At 37.3% G+C, this 22,842-nt stretch overlaps 1 protein-coding gene across 4 annotated transcripts in view; it reads left to right on the top strand.

The window, feature by feature from the left end:
* Nucleotides 1-21,896, top strand: part of LOC126978420 (disco-interacting protein 2) — a 73,597-nt gene extending 51,701 nt beyond the window's left edge. For all 4 annotated transcript variants that reach the window (XM_050827193.1, XM_050827192.1, XM_050827191.1 and 1 more), the window contains 12 exons: nucleotides 892-1,192; nucleotides 2,318-2,629; nucleotides 8,431-8,623; nucleotides 10,126-10,338; nucleotides 11,271-11,440; nucleotides 12,899-13,102; nucleotides 13,653-13,874; nucleotides 14,590-14,798; nucleotides 15,272-15,503; nucleotides 16,156-16,265; nucleotides 16,640-18,246; nucleotides 19,398-21,896. In XM_050827193.1, coding sequence (XP_050683150.1) covers nucleotides 892-1,192; nucleotides 2,318-2,629; nucleotides 8,431-8,623; nucleotides 10,126-10,338; nucleotides 11,271-11,440; nucleotides 12,899-13,102; nucleotides 13,653-13,874; nucleotides 14,590-14,798; nucleotides 15,272-15,503; nucleotides 16,156-16,265; nucleotides 16,640-18,246; nucleotides 19,398-19,650 — 4,026 coding nt within the window. In that variant the 3' untranslated portion in view covers nucleotides 19,651-21,896. The remainder of the gene's footprint in view (nucleotides 1-891; nucleotides 1,193-2,317; nucleotides 2,630-8,430; nucleotides 8,624-10,125; nucleotides 10,339-11,270; nucleotides 11,441-12,898; nucleotides 13,103-13,652; nucleotides 13,875-14,589; nucleotides 14,799-15,271; nucleotides 15,504-16,155; nucleotides 16,266-16,639; nucleotides 18,247-19,397) is intronic.
* The last annotated feature ends 946 nt before the right edge of the window (nucleotides 21,897-22,842 follow it).

Below are 22,842 nucleotides of genomic sequence, written 5' to 3'. Positions count from 1 at the left end.
TTATAATATAATGGTGGTTTAAATACGTTACTTTATTAATCAATTTTAAGGCGTTTCTTTTTTAGGGGCTGAAAACCAGTCATTTTGGCGCGAAACTTATAAGATAATGGGATTCCATTAGCTTATAAGTTTGTGTTTTTTTCTAATGTAACGCACAAATTGTTAGCGTCTACTAGTGATAGTGGCCAACAATTCACTTCATAATTGAAGTGTATACTATCAAACACCAGTCTATGACATCATCAGAAATTACGTATTCCTGATTCCAATTCCAACAATTTACAATTGATAAAATTGCTCGCTCTCGGAGCACTTGCAAATAAAAAAGATGGTGGCTACATTGTTGAAGAAAACTGGCGATAATTGCACTTAAATATCGCAGAACGGTTAACGTAGACTGGTAGACAACAGTTTCTTTCTTTACTTCAAGTTATTGCTGAATGTAACCTTGTATATGTAACACAAAGCAACGGATAATTCTACACAGTGACAACGAACACTCACCCAGCGCCTGTCAAATAGTTTTTGGTATTTGAAATAATGGTATAAACTCTTGACCATCTTCCATACAGTCCTAATTTAATCCCTTAAAATTTATTTACATTTCCTAATATTACGAAAACTTTGTGGTCAAAAGCTCAACTCTGTTAAAGCTTTCGACGATTTAAAATAAACCATACCGAACACCCCAATTTTGAAATGGAATAAATGTTTTAGGAAACGGTTAGAACGAATGATACATAGTATAAAAATTTCTTCAAAAGACAACTTATACACAAAATTGATACACAAAAGGCTAAATTATAAAAATGTTATTTTACTTATTTATAGGGGCTAACTAATAGTTAGTGATAGGCAAATTAATGTGATGTTAAATTATTTCGTCATTAGGTCTCAGCTAAAATACAACAGCTTCTCAACACACTCAAGCGGCCCAAACGACGACCGTTGCCGGAATTTTACGAAGACGACGACATCGAATTGGAACTCGCAGCGAATCCAAAGGATCCTAACGCACCTAAGCCCGAAGGAGGAACTATGACCCCGGCGGTTGGAGAACAGCTTGTAGTGCCAACGGGTCTGCCGAGAAACTTGGAAGCTGCTCTACAGAGATACGGGACGGCTTCGTTCAAAGCCAATGTTGCGACGGTACTAGACCCCAACGGAAAACTTAGTAATTCACTGACATACGGTAAGCTTGCACAAAAAAAATTCTATATAGATTAATTAACTTAGCTTAACTTGTAAACTCAATTAGAAACATTTCTAAAAGGTTCATTTTTAATTTATGGTACAGTTCCGATAAAAGATACTGGTAATGGACTATCTGTATATAAAGTAACTCTTCCACGATCAACATACACATTTAACTATGATAGCCGGTTTTACATGTCACCATGGCACGGCTGACAGCGGTACTCGAGGTAGTCTGCTAACGAGGGATTTCCTGGACGGTAAACAGCACAGACTGTTGAGGCATAGCTTTGTATATGAAATAAATGGTCTTGTTGGGAAGAAAATAAAAATAAAATTTGAGGTGAATGTTTGTAAGCGACAGAAAGGGGATGTTTTGAATATTGCAAAACTGCTTGTTTAAAAAAATAGGTACGAGAAGATATACAGGTCTACGGGTTACCTCATAGTGAGTGATTACCGATTCCTATACTCTCTTACAACAACCGAGAAATCATAGTTAACCGGCCTTATAGGTGTACTCGCTACCAAGGTACTAATGTCGTATCTGCGTATACCGACTGTAAACACTATCCAATAAGTTTACTCCATAGCTTGGATGTAAAAATATTATAGATTTTTTTTAACGATACGTATTTATCTATGCGTTCTTGTTACTTTTATGACAATAAGGGACGAGACGAGCACGACGTTCAGCTTATGGTAATTGAAACGCCTTGTCTATTACAATGCAGTGGCGCTAAGGATTCACGACAAACCCAAAAATTCTGAGCAGCAATACAATTGCGCTCGTCTGCTCTCCGTCGCTCTGAGACAAAAGGTTTTAAGTCTCGTTTGCCCAGTAATTTCACTAGCTGCGGTGCCCTTCAGACCGAATCACAGTAATGCTTATACATTACTGTTTCACGGCAGATAATGGCGTCGTTGTGGTACCCATAACTAGCCGGCATCCTGGTTTATCGTTTGTTAAATGAAGGTTGAATAAATGTTTACAAAAAAAATATGTACATAATGTGCACAATTTAACAAGTCGATCCAGTATCGATCGTGCATTTTGTTGTTTCAAGGAACCCATGTTTAGAAATATCCTTAGCTAAGGACTAATTGCGAAAATTCCCAACAGGAAAGCTACTCAGCCGTTCACTGAAGATTGCTCACGCATTGCTCAATAAAACATTCACGTCGAAAGCGACTAGTGGTGGACCATTAACTGGCGATAATACGCTGAAACCCGGAGACAGAGCTGCGTTAGTTTATCCAAACAATGACCCGATAAACTTCATGTGCGCGTTCTACGGATGTCTTCAAGCGGGAGTGGTACCGGTGCCGATCGAAGTGCCATTGACAAGAAGAGACGCTGGCTTACAACAGGTCGGATTTCTGCTCGGCTCGTGCGGTATTCAATACGCGCTTACGTCTGATGCCTGTTTAAAAGGTACGTAGATAATAATTATCTACCACATACAAAGGGCGACTAGATTTGTCTAAGCTTTAAATATAATAAATTCATACCTCGCATTAAATTACTTCCATGTCACATGAGAAACATGCCGAGGCTTATTATAAGTTTTGGCAGGAATTCATATTTGAAAGGGATTATGCACCCAGACGGACAACGAAATGATTAAGCATGGTTTCGATTTTTCACTAACGGCAACTTTAAATAAAGATATATCAGAAAATTTATGAGTATTGTAGGATCCTGTAAGCACAAGACTAATGTTTTCAACGTATTGTAGGAAAAATATACATCACCCTTTGTCACATTCAATCAAATCGAGATCACTCGCCTCACCGAGTATCGGCATACACTGCGATGATATATCAGATCACTCGGTAGAAAAAGTCAATGTGAAAAGCTCTAAAAAACTTAGTGTACTAAACAAAACGAGACTGTTACTAAGTACAAGTCACATGGAGTACTGTTACCACCGCGGGGCTGGCTTCCTCTTTCGTTTGACCGCATACAACGAAGAGGGACTCGAATCATCCATAATCAAGTCATCCCCGATCGGCTAGATTCTTTAGTATTGCGTAGTGATGTGGGTTCTCTTTGCATCTTGTACAAATTGTATCATGGAGAGTGCTCAGATTAGGTGATCGGGTTGATAAAGTCAAAGTCAAAAAATCTTTATTCACTGTTAAACTTTATAAGTTATTTAGTGCAAGTCAGGATGAAGTACAAAAGTTACAATAGCATTCAAATGAGTATAACAATATTCATTAACAAAATTTAGAACATTAATTCCAAGTATCTTTATCATTCAAATAATCTTTCACATTATAATATGCCTTAGATGTTAATTTATTTTTTACGATACATTTAAATTTTTAATAGGTAATATTTTAATTTAATTTGGGAGTTTATTATAAAATATAACACAACCCACTTTAAAAGATTTAGCAATTTTACGGAGCCTAGTAGATGGAATTGCGAGTTTATGTTTGTTTCAAGTATTGACAATGTGTACATCACTATCCTTTTTAAATTGGCTAATATTTTTATGAACGTATAGGAGGTTCTCGTATATGTGCTGGCTGTGTACTGCCATAATATTTATTTCACCAAACTTTTCTCTCAATAAATCCCTTGAACGCATTTTATAGACTGCTCGAATTGCTCTTTTCAGCAGCACAAATATGTTGTCAATATCTGCAGCCATACCCCACAATATAATTCCGTAAGACATGACAATACCAGCAGTCGAATTCCACCACTGGACATTACGTAAAAATGCAAAATTTCACCCGCATCATGTTGAAATCTGGCATTCTGCAACCGCGGGTTTTGCGAGAAATTTCTTGCATCGGCCAACCATTTTGTGAATTTAATTACCGCGGCTGAAGTTTTTTGAAGATACGACTTAGGGACCTTCAAGATAAGAGCATACTCACAAATTAAAAGGCTGGCAACGCATCTCTTGACCCTCGGTATTGCGGATGCCCTTAGGCAGTTGCCTCACCACTTTCCATCACGGGAAAATCATGCTCGTTTATATTATAAAAAACCTTTAATTTTATTTGCATATTGCAGATTTTTCGCAGAATGCTTATAATATATTCTACTTCCATTCACGCATCCATGTTTTGATCTATCAACGTAAATTTATTAATTAGTCTAGGTTGCTGTACGTATGCATCGTTTAACTGAAATTTAATTTTGTTTCGTTGAAAATCAATATCTACCTGAATATTTCCGATGAACGCATTGCTTTATTGCTACAACTACAATTTGCAGTAGGTTGACAATAATTGTGGTGTGACGCTGGATTAAACGTAATTGAATTATATTATGGACTTGCAAACAGAGTGCCATTTTGAGAGTGACGGCAGTTATTTAATTTACGTCCATTAAATATTTGAAACACTGCTAAATGTTTCGTTTTGGAAAGTTAAACAGGATTCTAATACTAATAAAGGTATTCCTATTAATGTAGGTTTGTACTAGCTATGGTGGAAACTTATATATAATAATTATTGTATGATGTAAAGATGTCTGCGATAACACAGAAATTTTTTTCGTCCATACCTTCCCAGACGAACTGCTTTCATTAGACTAATAATATCATGCTTGGTGGAACTTGCTCAATGATTTCCGTCTGGATATTTTGTCCTAGCAGATAAGCGTTCCTTTCAGTATTAATGCACTTGCATCCGGATGTCACAAGTTATTCCATCCTTTTCGGAAAGGAATGCACACCTGGGGTGCTCATTGAACCCTACGGTATCTAGATGATTGTTTAGTCTGTAGGGACCTGTAATTGTTCTGCTTACTAGTATTCTAGTCTAAATGTGAGGAAGGAATCCATATAAATAAAATGGCATAGATTTACATTTGTGTGCGAATCACGGAAAAGCTAATGGATTTCAATTAAGTCGTCTAAGTTTTATTCCTTAGACACTTGGCCCTTATCTAAAAAAAATTGCGATATCATAAAGTTATTAAAGTTTTAAGAAACAATGATTTTTATAAGCATTACGTGCTCAGTCATGTGTGTACGCAGACGAAGTCGCGAGTATCAGTTTTTATTAATAAAATGCATTCCAAGGAATCGCCTTATCCAGTCCTTACACAAACAATGAATTCAAGCTCTAAAGGCTGATGCTGAATTTGTTCTTTATTACTATTTATTAAATGTTTAATATTTAAAACGTTTTTAACTTTGAAATCGATTCATATATTGGATGCAAACTAAATTGCTTTGTATATTACAGCAATTACAAAATACTCTATTGATTGAAAAGAGTGGCTGTTGTGTTTCTTGTATGTTCTTCTAGCGTGCTCTACTTTTTTACATACAGTTAATACAGCAATTTAATAGAAATATTCATAGTGACGATTATTTTAAGCATATTTATATAATATGCTAGTCAGATCCAGAAATCAAACAAACAAAAGGGACAATTGTGACCTGTGTGGTTGTATAGAGGATTTTTTATTTTACGTCTGATTAAAACTTTGTACTAACTTGCAGTATCAAAACTAGGAAAGTGATTATTTCTAGGTACCGTTCAATAACTTCATATTGTTTGTCTAAAGACGTTATGGCCATAGATTTAGAATATTATACCGTATAGAAGACCTAAAAGCGCGTTATACTTTTCAGTGAGTACGTGTATTTTAATATTAAAAATACTAACGGCCGTTCCCAATATACTATCTACAGATAGAGATAAATTACTTCCTTCTACTGTCAGTAATTAGCAGTTAATAATCTGAAGCTGTCAATGATAGTTATGATTTTTATCTCAAGTAAGAGATAGACTGAATATTGGCGGAACGGCCGTAAGAAGCTAACGTTAACCGTGGCTAACTGATAACGACTTGTCAATCAAAATATGTAGCAGCTCTAGATTCGCATACCTTGTCTATCATGCTGTATGTCAGTTAATGATGTTTTTCTTTCGCAAGTTGTCGAATGCCGTGAGAGTTGTCTTTCGAAAGGCATCATGACATTTTCGATAAGATGCCATAAAAATAGTAATATGTCACAAAAAAATACGTAGACTGTTCACACCTAAATGATCGAGTCAACATAACGTAAACATCAGGTGCATATTATACGCTGTAATTAGATTTCACCATCAGTGCTTGAATGCATTTGTAACTAGCAGTTCCGTGAATTTAATAATTGCATTGGATTTGCAATGTACAGCTCAATAAATCACATTCGCAAAATATTGAATCAGGTAATAAATCACATTTTGGTTGCAAGACACTTTGATATGATATTTTACGCAAGTGCTTTATGCTATACTTCGGGTTTGGATAAGAACTAAAAAGCGGCCAATTGTGAGTCGGTTTCGCCCATTAAGGGTTCCGTAGCAGCAAGTAACATAATATAAGTAAGTATTTACGTATTTCTAGACATTAAATGAGTTTAAAAGAATAATTTCTATGTAAATTAATTTTATCCAACGAAAACAGTAGGTTTCAAATTTTAAGCGTACAATATTTAGCATTCGCTAATGTATCGGAAAATTATTATATAAAAAAACTACTTACTAGATCTCGTTCAAACCAATTCTAGGTGAATGTTTGCATGTACATCATATATTTTTTATCATTCTATTATTTTAGAAAGTGGGGGGCGATCACATTTTACCACATTGGAAGTGTCTCTTGCGCAAACTATTCAGTTTAGAAAAATATGATATTAGAAACCTCAATATTATTTGAACGACCTATCCGAAGATGCGCACCATCCACACGTTTGTGTTTGATGAAAATATTTTTTGAGTTTCAGTTCTAAGTATGGCGAACCCCCAAAATTTTTTGTTTTTTTTTTTTCTATTTTTGTGTGAAAATCTTAATGCAGTTCACAGAATACATCTACTTGCCTAGTTTCAACAGTACAGTTTTGGAAAAAAGTGGCTGAGTGACAAACACGGATAGACAGACAGACATGACGAATCTATAAGGGTTCCGTTTTTTGCCATTTGGCTACGGAACCCTCAAAATAATAATATTGCACGTTGAGCCGCAAATTTAAAGTAGCGAAGTTTTGCTTTTTAACATTTGTCATAAGAATTTGCATGTGCTGTTGATGCTCGTCTGAACGAGGCCTTATAATTATTATTAATAAGATGTAAGCGTTACATTTTGCATGATATTCAATTCACAATTATTGATAGTAGGTGCAGAGTATTTTATATCAAGTTTCATATACTGAAAAAAAAAATATTGCGAGCATATTATTATTAGGTACGGTAAGTTAATACTAGTAATTTGACCTCATCCGTTTAATATATAAAATACACTATGTTCATTTTCTACCATCATCATTATCATCATAATCAGCCGGAAGACGTCCACAGCTGGACAAAGGCCTCCCCCAAAGATTTCCACGACGATCGGTCCTGCACTGCCCTCATCCAACGTATTCCGGCGATCTTGACCAGATCGTCGGTCCATCTTGTGGGGGGCCTACCAACACTGCGTCTTTCGGTACGTGGTCGCCATTCGAGGACTTTTCTGCCCCAACGGCCATCTGTCCGTCGGACTATTTGCCCTGCCGACTGCCACTTCAGTTCCGCAATCATTTGGACTGTGTTGGTAACCTTGGTTCTCCTACGGATCTCCACCATACCATAGTGTCTGCAAAAATATCTGTTTTAAATTTGAGTGGATTTATTATTTATTTATTATTACAAGGAAACATAACAAACACATCACAAGAACTGAACAATATAGGAAAGAGATACAAAATATAAATGTAGATGCGTCCTAACACATGTTTCACAAATACAAATATTAATAAATTATAGACAAGATAGAAAATTTTCAAATAATTTCAATACTCTTACACTTTTTTATTATTATATTATCAGAGAGATCTTATTTTCTTATCATATATAAATAGTTACGTGTCTTGCACAACCAACTTGTACTAGTGGGAGGCTCCTTTGCACAGGATGCCGGGTAGATGGGTACCACAACGGCGCCTTTTTCTGCCGTGAAGCAGTCATGTGTAAACATTATTGTGTTTCGGTCTGAAGGGCGCCGTAGCTAGTGAAATTACTGGGCAAATTAGACTTAACATCTTATATTTAAAGGTGACGAACGCAAAATATGTAGTGCCGCTCAGAATATTTGGGGTATTTAGGAATCCTGAGCGGCACTGCATTATAATGGGCAGGGCGTATCAATTACTATCAGCAGAACGTCCTGCTCATCTCGTCCCTCATTGTTATAAAAGAAACGGCAAGACTGGTCATATCTATGTAATCATTCAGGTCTTCCGAAGACGTCATCGGGTGACGTGGTATCGTTCCGTGGTTGGCCTTCACTTCACTGGGTGTCTACTGAGAAACTACCTCGTCCTCCGCGCGACTGGATACCTCCGCCCAGGCCTGCGGAGGATACCCCAGCGCACATCGAACACACATCTGCCGCCGATGGCTCCGCAATGGGTGTTATCATTACTCGGTAAGTGATATAATTACAATATTTTCTAATACACTTTTTAGAATGAGTTTTCCATTCAAACTTTCTTCCACGAACTCCAAGCTGTGGAATAAGCTTCCTTGTTTGGTGTTTTCGGGACGATACGACATGGGTACCTTCAAAAAAAGCGCGTACACCTTTCTTAAAGGCCGGCAACGCTCCTGTGATTCCTCTAACGCTGTAAAGGTATGTGGGCGCCGGTGAGCAGTTAACACCACGTGACACGTACGTTCGTTTGTCCTTCTTTTCCTTAAAAATGATAATTTTTATCAAATAATTAATTTTAGATATATAGATGAACGTTGCTGAATATAATTTCATTCTAGCTATTCGAAACCTAAGTACAAATTTCATAAACGTTGCAACGAGTCTCTCGCAATGTGATGCGAGTATGTTCAATACTTTATACTGAATAACGAAAGTTCCAAACTTTGCACTCCCGTTATATGTGGGGGATTGTTGGAAAACTTCAATTGCATTCGTGCTTCATTTGAAATCTGAACTAATGCAGTGCCAGTAGAAAGAGGTGTATCGATTTTATTGATTGAATCAAGACGGGACCTTATTGTTCAAATTCAAATTGCATCTATATTATATAAATAAAATTTTAGTCTGTGTTCGTAATGTGAACATAACTTACCCTATCCATATTAATTCTGTCGTCGCTACTTAAACCTACCAGCGAACCAATTTTAAACTTTATTTCTGGCTGTCGGTCTATCCGTTCGTTACAAGCTAGCCCCTGAAACGCCGGTACCGGTTTTGGCAAGCTTTTCAATACCGGATATCGAATGCTATAAGGGGTTCACTTAGGCTACTCACATTCTTAATGTCATCTGAGGAAAGAGTTATTAAAATTCTATGCAATGGCACGGAATGGAAGTCGACGCTGGCGATATCGCAATATTCGCTCGTCTATAAAACGGTATCCCGTTTAATATATAGTCACTATAGGTCTCAATAACCACCCTGCTAAATGGATCTTCAAAGAAGAATGAAGTTCAAAGGATTATATTAAGTACTACATATATGGACAATTCATATCTGTTATACATTCGAATTGTATTCTCTTAAGTCTTATATATAAAGGGAATCCCAGGCACAAGGGTGTCGTAAGAGGCGACTAAGGGCATTTACCATTGGGAGGCTTCTTTGCACAGGATGCCGGCTAGATTATGGGCACCACAACCGTGCCTTTATCAACAAACAAGTAAGCATTATTGTGTTACGGTCTGATGGGGGACGTAGCTAGTGAAATTACTGGGCAAATGAGACTTATCATCTGATGTCTCAAGGTACCGAGCGCAATTGTTTTGCCGCTCGGAAATTTCGGTTTTTAAAGAATCATGAGTTACACTGCACACATCTCGTCCCTTATTGTCACAAAGAAAATAAGATAGAATTGTAATGATTGTCATAATATTCCTTAGGGATTAAGTATATATTTTTGTTTTGTTAGTTGTTTATGTAATGGTGGATTTCAGAGCATCTATGTTAGCGCACTGCCGAATGCTCTCTGTTGCTTGTAACTACACCGAAGGCGAGCATATGGTGTGCGTTCTCGACTTTAAACGAGAGACTGGATTGTGGCATGCCGTGCTCGCCAGCGTTCTCAACGGAATGCACGTCATTTTCATACCGTATGCTCTGATGAAGGTCAGCCCGGCTTCTTGGATGCATATGATCACTAAATATAGGTAAGTTTTGTACTTTCTCAATTAACGAGTATTATATTATGCGCCATGTATTTCGTGTAACGGGGAAGTGAATCGAAATATTTAACATGATCCCTGCTGGCAAAATATAACAAGGCACATAAACTTATACCATCATCTGTTGTTATATTACAGCTCTGTTATTATTATGATAGAAAGAAGAGTGAACCCGTACAAATGGGACGTTTCGTTATTAAAGCGAGCAATATAAATGTCATGTAAAACGCCTTATGTTATTTGTTTACTTTGGCGGCATTAGCTTTTAGTGAGTTTTTTATAGAAAAGAACGTAGCGTTCTCTTGGGTCACTGAGCAGTCAGTCATCAGTTCGTAGACTAGGTGAACATTGTTTTTGATTGTGGAGACAGAGTTTCTAATTAATTAATAATATTGACACACATTTACACCAATTATCTTTCCCCAAACTAGGTACTGTTCTATAGGTTGATTAATGTTAATTATTTAATAAAACAATAAAATGTTTAAATAAACATCCATATTCATTAAATTAATATTTTCACCTACCGGGAAGGGTGTCTTAAGAGGCGACTAAAGAGAGGGTACCCGTGGGAGGCTTCCTTGCACAGGATGCCGGCTAGATTATGCGTACGACAACGGTGCCTTTTCCTGCCGTGAAGCAGTAATGTGTAAGCATTATTGTGTTTCGGTTTGAAGGGTGCCGATGCTAGTAAAATAACTGGGCACATGAGACTTAACATCTTATGCCTCAAGGTGACGAGCGCAATTGTTGCGCCGCTCTGAATTTTTGGGTTTTTCAAGAATCCTGAGTGGCACTGCATTGTAATGGCCGGGGCCTTTTGCAATTAACAACAGCTTAACGTCCTGCTCACCTCGTCCCTTACTGTCACAAAGAAAATAAGATAGAAAAGTAATGATTATCATGATATTGTTTAGGGCCTCGGTGGCTATAGTTAAGTCCCGGGATCTCCATTGGGGATTGCTGGCGACGCGCGATCATAAGGAGATATCACTAAGCTCACTTCGCATGCTGTTGGTGGCGGACGGTGCCAACCCTTGGTCCTTATCATCTTGCGACCAGTTCCTGTCCGTATTCCAGAGTAAAGGTAATAACACTTTTAAATTGGATTTTAGTTGCCCCTTGAAAATAACCTTTAAAATAAGGTCGTATTCATGAAAAATATTTGCTAATAGTGTGGAAATCTCCTGTTTATCTTTAAGTCTCAAGATGGCCAACACAGTGATTGGAGTCGTATCGCGGTATGCCTCTCCCTAGGTTGTATTCTAATGTGTCACGTCTCAGTTAATATTGGTGAAGGCAGTTGAGACCTTATTAAGCCGCTTGCAACGAAAGAGCTGACAATTTGTATAACAGCCCTAGCGGTTGCGATATAGAATTAGTGCATAAATATTTAAAGTTGTCGGCCACTAAAGACAACTAATTACGTGTTAGAACTTCAGGTTTCGTAAAACACCAATAACTCAGCAAATAATTTAGTACGGGTTGCAACAGTAAGTAATATACTCCTTACCTTTCTGGTACACCAGTAAAACAAAAACTGATCACCAGTAACACTCCAGTATATCTTGTATAGGTATAGCCCAGCTAGACAGATACCGAACAGTGTAGTAAAGTAGTAAACATAAAAATCATGTTTTTGTAAACAACTACAAGTTTAAGGATAAGTGGTAAGTAGGTACCTATCGATTTCCTCGAAACATTCAACGTAACACAGTTATCAAGACTTGGAAACTGAAAAAAGGTCGAACCGGTTCACGAATAAGTACGCAGAGAACTTTTTATTATTTTACGGTTTTGGATTATTTAAATACATTATAAAGGTTTCGTTGAATAAATCGACTTATAACGCTTTCTTCTACTTGTCTTTGTTTGCCGAGTAGTTTGCCAGAGCAAAGTTTCAATTTTACTGATATTTGCTACCATTGTAATTATGTTCGTCTCGATTTGGTCGATGGTATCGTGGAGTTAGCTGGTTTATAAGAAACAAGAAACACTCCATTAACGTTATAGAACGAGACAATAGATACAAACTAGTTTTACCCAGGTATTTATTTGTCTACCCTTTTCTTCCATCAGTTAACCCAGTAGGTTGGTCTTCACGGTCTATTTTTGTTTAGAACTTCTAAACTTTTAATTCGACGTCTGCTGTGTGCGTATTTTGCGTAACGCCCTGAGTTTAAGCCCTTGTAAGCATAGTGCGAGTTGATTACTTACACAAACAACCTGTGAACGTTTCGCAGGTGTAAGATATCCACACGATGTCTTACTCCGCCGTAAGAGAATCGACTAATCGTACATATAAAAACGGAAAATCGAAAAGACAGTGGTTCGTTGCGGGCGTGATGATAACCGCTTGAGAGGGAAATATGGTGGCATCGCTCTCCATACACTAATAACTGTGGCGTAGGTGTGACGTTGTGTTCAGGGTTGAAGGGCTGAAGTTATGATTGCACGTTTAACTCTATTATAATAACACATCAAAGCGATCGCTTCTGAATTCTCAAGCTGTAGCAAGAGTGAAAAGTGTACTATTTCTGTCCAGGCGTGCGTGGTGACGCAATTTGCCCGTGCGCATGCAGCAGTGAATCAATGACGGTTTGTATAAGACGCGCGGGTAGGGGTGGCTCGTCGGCGGGCCGCGGGGTCTTGTCAATGGCGGGGCTGTCTTATGGAGTGGTCAGGGTGGATGCGGAGAACTCACTCACATCACTCACCCTCCAGGACTGTGGACAAGTGATGCCTTCATGTAAGTGCATAAATAATACTGCCAGATATACTTATTAACGTATAAAAGTAAGTTTTAACAATGTCAAATATTTTTTTTAATTTTCTTTCCGTAAAAATTTTCCAAATCTAAAATATCTAGTGCAATGACGATGTATACACATGTACATATCATTCGCAATCTGTTAGCGGATCGGCAAAAGTGTGCTTACAGACAATGTAAGCACACCTTTCTCCTTAGTCGTGTGTCAACTACCATATTGACTAAGAATATTTTTAACAACTGGAGTAAATGCGGCAGTGTATATAGCATTCAAAGCTTATTATTATGGTGTAGTTTGAGGCATGTTGCATATTTAGGCTTTATTTTTATACGACGTGCGTTGTCTATGTATGGAATAAAAATAATAATAATAACTTTATTTCCCAAACAATACAATAATTAATAATAGTATTACAAGTTAAAAATGTCATTGAGCTAGTGAGTAAATTTGTAAAAGTTATCGACAAGCCACAAAACTGTAATTTCAGTATTTATTAGCATGTAAAAATCATTAAAAAATTCTCAACAGGTGTTATTGTAGTAGTTAAAATGGAAGGGCCTGCGTACTTGTGCAAAACGGACGAGGTTGGCGAGATTTGTGTTCTGTCCGGAGCGACTGGATCTGGTTACTGGGGCTTGCCTGGTCTCACTAACACGGTGTTCCGAGTGAAACCGTTTGACGCCGACGGCGAGGCGATTGGTGAAGAACATTACGTAAGAAGTGGACTACTGGGCTTCCTGGGACCTGGAGGTGAGACTTAATGAATATAAGCTGTTTGAATTTTGTATGAACTATTTAAATTTACAAATAGCATAAAAGCCAGTACCAGTGAGCTCCTTTGCACATGATGCCGGCTAGATTACGGCGCCTATTTCTGCCGTGAAGCAGTAATGTGTAAGCATTACTGAGTTTCGGTCTGAAGGGCGCCGTAGCTAGTTGAAATTACTAAGTAAATGAGACTTAACATCTTATGTCTCAAAGTGACGAGCGCAGTTGTAGTGCCGCTCAGAATTTTTGGGGTTTTTCGAGAATCCTGAGTGGCACTTCATTGTAATGGGCAGGGCGTATCAATTACCATCAGCTGAACGTATTGCTCGTCTCGTCCCTTATTTTCATAAAAAAAAATCATAATAAGGTAGCCGAATGACTAGTCTTAATCCAATAGATGTCAAGCATTGACCGACTAGCCAATGAGCGTTTTGTTGGCTCCATGCGCGCTTCAGATGAACCAATGACAAGCGTGCTGCGTACTGTGCCGGTATCTGTAACGAAGCAATCAATATTCTTAATTTCTAAGTGAATTTTTTCTTAACAACGAAATTATGTGAATAAGGATTGTTTGAATTTTCCTTTTATTACGTTTTATTTTAATTTGCAAATTCCTGTACAAAGACGGTACCGGTAGTTATTCGTCGTCACAAAATATTTAAAATAAGGAGTTCACTTTATTATTTTTTTAATACAGGGTTAGTTTTTGTGTGCGGTTCGCGCGATGGTCTTATGACAGTGACAGGCCGGAAGCACAATATGGATGACATAATTGCAACTGTATTGGCTGTGGAGCCGATGAAGTTTATATACAGAGGTCGAATAGCCGTGTTCTCCGTGCGCGTGCTCAGAGATGAAAGAATATGTATAGTCGCCGAGCAACGACCGGATTGTGGGGAAGAAGAGGTAATAACTATAACTACATATATATATCATACTATTATGGGTATCACAACGTAACTAGTGTAAGTACTGGGCAGACGAGACTTAACATCACATATCTGAGGGAGACGATCGCAATTGTAGTGCCACTCAGAATTTTGGGTTTCTCAAGAATCCTAACCGACGCTGCATTGTTGCTGAACGTCCTGTACGTCTCGTCGCTTATTGTCATTAAAAAAACACATTTAATATCAGTTACTAGTACATAGAGGTACTTAAATTTCTTACATCACAGCCTGATAAAAAACATTAATGATTCACGATAACTAATTCAAGTGTATTCCTGCTCTGTCAGAATTTTTAACTGCCAAGAGCACGTTCCTGTACTTGATGTAAATAGCTGTTATAGAAACAATTATGTTCACATTTTTATAATTCATTAAAATATTTTGATTGTTTGTGTGAAATTTTTAATACATAAATTTTATATTTCTCAGTCGTTCCAGTGGATGTCGCGAGTGCTCCAAGCAGTAGATTCCATTCACCAAGTGGGAATTTATTGTCTTGCGCTTGTACAACCGAACTATTTACCCAAGACTCCTCTTGGGGGTATCCATCTCAGTGAGTGTAAGAGGCGGTTCCTAGAAGGCACCCTGCATCCGGCTAATGTGTTGATGTGCCCGCATACGTGTGTTACCAATCTGCCTAAACCGAGGGAAATACATTCAGGTATGTATGAATGTCGGTTATACACATATAATTGAAATTTACTTATGAGTGAAATGGAATAGTTATTTATGCAACTGTTGTGTATTAAGGGGTACTAAAGCACGAATGTGGGTTTATAATAGTATCACATGAGTGTTTTAATACTTAGTTATCAACAGTTGCATACAAGACCTTATCTACACCCATAATATGAATCCTCTATAAAAGATTCTGAAACAGTTAGCTTACTGCTAACATTAAAAAAACCAGTCCTAGTAACCATTACATCATCCAAACGAGTGTTGTAATGTTGTACTGAATTTCATTACAACACTCGTTTGGATGATGTATTGGTTAGTAGAACATTGAGTGTTTTAATGTTGGCAATAAGCTAACTGTTTTAGAATCTTTAAAAGATGGGTGTAGATAAATATGTTAACAGCTGTCCATCACACCATCTGCTTCGTCTTTAAACTGAAGCAATATAAATATGCAAGAGTAATACTAAATTATAATAACACTATAATTATAGTACCTACAGTTTGAACAATAATCATATTTCGTTTAAAAAAATCTTGCACTCATCGATTTTTCATTTGAACTTTTTGTAGGTGTGTATATACACATTAGCTGTATTTCTTAGGTGACAGTGGTTTTCATACATATGTTGCAGACGTTGGCCCCGCCTCAGTAATAGTGGGCAACCTAGTCCAGGGCAATCGGTTGGCTTCAGCTCAGGGTCGTGATATGGGCTATTCTGATGACTCGGACGCCGCTCGCAAGGTTTGTTATAATTTAATCCCATATTAAAAATTAAGAACATGAGTTTATTACGAATTGGGTGATACGGTCACATCTTATTCAATTATTCATAAAAAAAAACCTTTCAATTTTTACATTTTTTATCATTGCCACCAATTCTTTGCTTTTGTTGAATAATTTGATAAAAATGAAAATGATTTTAATTGTCTTTTTTCTGGTATTTCAGAACTATCTTGCGTTGCATTTGACAGGTTTTTGTTTCAGCAAAAACATTACAATACCATTTATAATTTTTATCGTTCATTTCGTAGCATGCATTTCATTATGTAATGTCTCAAAAATATAAAAAATTATCACATTTTTATGCCATTTCAATAATATTTTCATTGTTTCAGTACCAATTCATATCTCAGATACTAAGATGGCGCGCTCAAAGTACATCCGATCACGTGATATTCACATTGCTTAATTCAAAAGGCGCAGCAACAAAAGTTCTCACGTGCGCTGAATTGCACAAAAAGGCTGAAAGAATTGGCAACCTCTTGCTGGAGAAAGGTCGGGTGAATACGGGAGACCATGTCGCATTAATATTTCCTCCGGGAATTGATCTCATTTGCGCATTCTACGGGTGTCTCTATGTAGGCGCCGTCCCGGTCACAATAAGACCTCCTCACCCACAAAATCTTCACACCACTTTACCAACCGTGCGAATGATCGTAGATGTTAGCAAGGCGACACTAGTCCTCTCCAATCAATCTGTGATAAAATTACTTCGATCGAAAGAAGCTAGCAACGTCATTGACAGCAAGGCCTGGCCCATTACACTAGATACCGACGACATGCCTAAAAAGAAATTGCCTATATTATATCGGGCACCCACCGCAGAAATGCTGGCATACTTAGATTTCAGCGTTTCTACAACTGGAATGTTGGCGGGAATCAAAATGTCCCATGCCGCTGTAACTTCACTATGTCGCTCAATGAAAATAGCCTGTGAGTTATATCCTTCTCGACACATAGCCCTTTGTCTCGATCCATATTGCGGTCTTGGGTTTGCGCTGTGGTGCTTAAGCAGCATTTATTCTGGTCATCATTCAATCCTTATCCCACCGTCGGAAGTTGAGATAAATCCTGCGCTTTGGCTAAGCGCTGTATCGCAGTATAAAGTCCGCGATACATTTTGTTCATACGGTGTGATGGAACTATGCACAAAGGGATTGGGCAGTTCGGTGAACCAATTGAAAGCAAAGGGCATTAATTTAGCCTGCGTTAGAACGTGCGTTGTTGTCGCTGAAGAAAGACCAAGGATCAACCTCACAAATTCCTTCTCCAAATTGTTTTCCGCTCTCGGTTTAAGTCCGAGAGCCGTGTCAACTTCGTTTGGCTGTAGAGTGAACATTGCTATTTGTTTGCAAGGTGCTTCTAGTCCCGAGCCATCCACTGTGTACGTAGACCTTAGAGCGTTACGAAACGACCGTGTGTCGCTCGTGGAACGGGGGAGCCCTCATTCACTGTGTCTGATGGAATCCGGTAAGTTGCTACCCGGGGTGAAAGTTATCACAGCCAATCCTGAGACGAAGGGGCAGTGTGGGGATTCTCATCTGGGTGAGATTTGGGTGCAGTCGCCACACAACGCAAGCGGCTACTTTACAATATACGGCGACGAGAGTGACTACGCCGATCACTTCAGCGCTCAACTGGTTACTGGTAATACGGGGGAAGTGTATGCGCGGACAGGCTACCTTGGTTTCTTGAGGCGAACAGAGATCAGCAGTACGGGACCGTCGGATGATACGTCGATGATCTCGAGGGACAGTGACACTGAGTCGCTGGCGTCCGCTTGCGGCAGCATGCTGGGTGTGACGTCAGATGGGCACGACACTCACGACGCAGTGTTCGTCGTGGGTGCGCTTGACGAGACCATCATGCTCAGAGGAATGAGATACCACCCCATCGACATTGAGAACTCTGTTATGAGATGTCACAAGAAAATTGCCGAGTGGTGAGTCGCACTTTTCGTAAATAAATACCCCAATGTTGTGAGTTTTCTTGAGTGTTAACTCCGCTAAGATGTCTGACACGCCTCGCCAAATGCCTCGTGTAGTGGTGAAATACGTTTTGAATTGGTTAAAGACACATCTTAGCGAAATTAAAACTCAAGAAAACTCATAACAATTGGATTTCCGTAAAATAACGCCTGATTCAATAAATTTTTATAAAAATGTCTAACTTATATATGTGTTCTGTATACACTTTATCATTATTCATACGTACATATAAATAAAATGTAAGTGTAAATAACAGCCAATTCATCGACTAGCCGCTTATACTTTCAACCTAAAAAGTTAAATATGTTCAGTAAATTACTAACAAATCCGGTTCATTTAGACACGGGTGATATCGCAAGCAACCATACATTTTTATGAGCGAGCTCATCATAAATCATAATTTAAATATAGAACATCGCTGCATTCTCACAGAATGCCGGGTAAGTGGATACAGTGCCGGCGCATTATTTGAAGTGAGAGAGTGAAATGCAAGAATTATTGTGTTTTTATTTGAACGGCGCAGTAGCTAGTGAAATAAATCACTGGGCTAAAGAGACAACATCTTATCCCAGAGAATGATGTGCGCAATTGCGATGCCGCTCCAAATTTTTGTTTCAATCAATAGCTGCTCGAATCGCCGCATTTATCATGGGCAGTGTAACGCACCACACGCAAAAAATTAGGATATCATCCCCACTATTTGGATTTGTGGCGTCAGTGCGATTTTCAAGAAACACTCTTCCACGTTCAACCAAGCTATGTAGCTTCCTTATACGGTATTTCCAGGAAGATACCACATGGGTACCTTCAAAAAAAGGCGTAGGTACACTTTTCAAAGGCTGACAACGTTCCTATGATTCCTCTGGTGTTGCAAGAGAATGTGGGCGACGGTGATCATCACATCAGGTGACCCGAACGCTCTTTTGTCCTTGTCTTCTATAAAAAATCGGTACTGCACGTCAATGGGCAGGGCGTATGAGTTACCATTACGTGAATGTCTTCCTCGTCTCGTCACGTCACTTTCTCAATAAAAAATAAAATTAGACTCAATAGTAATTAATCCCTTAGTGATATCTGAAACTTTAATTACATGTAACTTTTACAGTGCCGTGTTCACGTGGACAAACCTGCTAGTAGTTGTCGTGGAACTGGATGGAAATGATAGTGAGGCCCTGAATCTGGTACCATTAGTCACCAACACGGTCCTTGAAGAGCACCATCTCATAGTTGGTGTAGTGGTGGTAGTGGACCCAGGTGTAGTCCCCATTAACTCTCGAGGTGAAAAACAACGCATGCATCTCCGAGACGGATTCCTATCGGATCAGATCGATGCCATCTATATAGCTTATAATATGTAATAACCAAAGCTTGGTACACGGGGACGCACCACTGTTTGGCAGCAAACGCACAAGTAACAAAATATCTGCTTAAATGTGTCTATGTACAAGGATATGGCAATAAAAAATAAATTTATTTGTTACAGTACAGATAATTGTCTGAGTCCAAGTAGCTGCAATCACTCAAATGTATTATACTTAAAAATGTTACAAATTCGGAATGTTTGTTCTTATATTGTTATTTATGTGGTCTACATGGTTTACTTTGTAACTTAAGCGCTAATGACTAGTGATATAATATATCAACAATAACCTTGTGTACCACTGCTGTCAAACGCCATAAAATAATAACAAAGATCGTATTAAATGAATGGAATAAGTACTTTATGACCCATCGGTAAAAATAAGTTATTCAATAAAGAGTGAATTAGCTGTATTATGTATATCATTTAAATAATACGAAAGTCAAGTTTTGCAAACTGCCCGCATTTTTCGATTTAATTTTTATATTTACGCCTGTATTATATATTTTATAGCTATTAGTTTCTCTTTCTCAAGTTATATGTAAGATATATTGATTTACATTCTATTTCTTATTTAAGTTTGACTTCCCTATATTATAATCTAATTACTTTTTGCAGCTATACAAATTTTATATTTATTTTCACTTTTTTATTCTTATTATAAAAAGATTGTATAATATTAACATCTATACTTCATCGACACAAGGCTGAATAAAGTCTGACTACTAATTGTTTAGTGATAGTGAACATAAGAACTCGTCTAAATTGTCTTGTGTCAAGTAATCAAGTGAAATACTGCTTTAAAAATCTGTCAATCCATTAATCAATTTGAATATTTTCTCTTGTCTATATGGGACATAGTTTACACAACTAAAGCATCAATTTAAATGTGTACTTTTTGCGGTTAAGCCTAATATTAAATGGCATGTGTCTTTTTACTGTAAACATTAATATAGTTGTTATTTTATAAACAAGTATCTTAAAATGTTAGACGGTACTGTAATTGTGTATCTGATTGGGTAGAGAGTTAGCTTATTGAATAAATAAAAATTGCATTTAATGTATTAAGTTTGCATTAGTAATGGTCCGTTTAGGGTTAATTTTCATGTATTCAGTCAATATACATAAACCTGAATTTTACTTACACTGGAGTGAATCTCCTGCTCAGTATTTGTCAAATTGTAGTGTGTACTAACAAAATATTATTGGAATCTATAAATTATTAAAGTTAAAGAGAGCACCCTTTTTTTACTCATAATAATTATTCTTGTTTATGTAAAATTACATCTCTCTGATTAAGGTTTGTTGTGCCAACTTTTAAAAGCGGAAAGTGTATTGCTTTCTGTAATATTACAATTGATGTTACGAACAAACTATCACTATTTTTACCTTAGTTATAGTGTTTAAAGTTTCTAGCACTTTATTTGTCTGCAAGTAGATCCATTTTGAGACAACATTATCTAGAGGACTAGTTTAGGATAAGTATAGCGTATTATTTGTTATTTCTGCTCCATTCCACGGTCTCCATATCCAGAATTTATATTCATCTGTTCAATCAATTTAATAAATCATTAACCATATATCATTTTAATTTATAGTTAATGTTTTATTTATTTTTTGTGATTATTTATTGCTAAATTTATAAATATTAATTTGTTATTTAATTTTACGTTTATAGTTTCTTTTAGCTTGTTCGGTGTTGTTTAGAGAGTCCTGAAGTTATGTTGAGATTTAATATATTTCATAACGGATTCATAATTATGATCTACTGTAACTGTCATAATTTAAGTAACTTTCAAAGTGTATAACTATCTTATATAAAGCATAGTCATGTTACAATGTATATGTCATCTTATAAGTATGTTAGATAATAACTAAATTTAATAATCAATGAACAAAATTCATTTTTAATCTTATTTTAACCTATGACTATGCATAATATGTAGAAGTTGTATGATTATCAAGGCATTAAACGTTAATACGATACTTATTAATTGTGACATAATTGCAATGATTGACGTTCATGGTATTTGCTATTTACATTGACGTATTACTACTGTTATAATATTATCTAATACATAAAAATAAGATGCGCACAAAATTGTAATGATTTGGCAATAATTTTGATATACAAAAAATTTTTGACGTTCAATAAAGACAGTTGGCCTGTTTCAGGCATTTGTAACCGCTTTACAATTATTGTGATTATTTTTACGAAAGATGAATTAAACGTGGATCTTTTAAGTTTGGTCTAATTTAATTCATATCTTATTATATTTATCCATACATATCCTATAATTTGAATGTATCATCTAAGAATACATGAGAATAAAAAAATGCAACAATAAATTGAGAGAAAAAAATACGATCATACTTACCTATAGGTATGATTGAGAAATGAATACATAAATAAGTAGTCATTAAATATTTATATTTTTCAATTTCTCACCTTTAAATCCGCCCAGCCCTACCTATTAAGGACAGCAAATAACCCGTTACCTAAAGTAGTCCCGCTACCTTGGTACTTGCTTTGATTTCTTGAAAAATACAAAACAACTATGACAGTTATATCCACAGAAAGTGTGCAAGCGCAAGCGCCATCTGTCAACGTGTTTTGGAATTAAAAAGCGCCATCTCGCGGTGCGAACATTTACTAAAAGCGCCATCTGTTAGTGTGTTTTGGAACTAAACAGCGCCATCTCGCGGGGCGAACATTTACTAAAAGCGCCATCTGTTAGCGTGTTTTGGAACTAAACAGCGCCATCTCGCGGGGTGAACATTTACTAAAAGCGCCATCTGTTAGCGTGTTTTTGAACTAAACAGCGCCATCTCGCGGGGCGAACATTTACTAAAAGCGCCATCTGTTAGCGTGTTTTGGAACTAAACAGCGCCATCTCGCGGGGTGAACATTTACTAAAAGCGCCATCTGTTAGCGTGTTTTTGAACTAAACAGCGCCATCTCGCGGGGCGAACATTTACTAAAAGCGCCATCTGTTAGCGTGTTTTGGAACTAAACAGCGCCATCTCGCGGGGCGAACATTTACTAAAAGCGCCATCTGTTCGCGTTTTTTGGAACTAAACAGCGCCATCTCGCGGGGCGAACAGTTACTAAAAGCGCCATCTGTTAGCGTGTTTTGGAACTAAACAGCGCCATCTCGCGGGGCGAACATTTACTAAAAGCGCCATCTGT

This window comes from Leptidea sinapis, chromosome Z (assembly GCF_905404315.1).
Source record: "Leptidea sinapis chromosome Z, ilLepSina1.1, whole genome shotgun sequence".
Classification (NCBI taxonomy): Eukaryota; Metazoa; Arthropoda; class Insecta; order Lepidoptera; family Pieridae; genus Leptidea; species Leptidea sinapis.
Note: the sequence above shows the minus strand (reverse complement) of the source record. Positions and strands in the feature narration are given on the sequence as shown.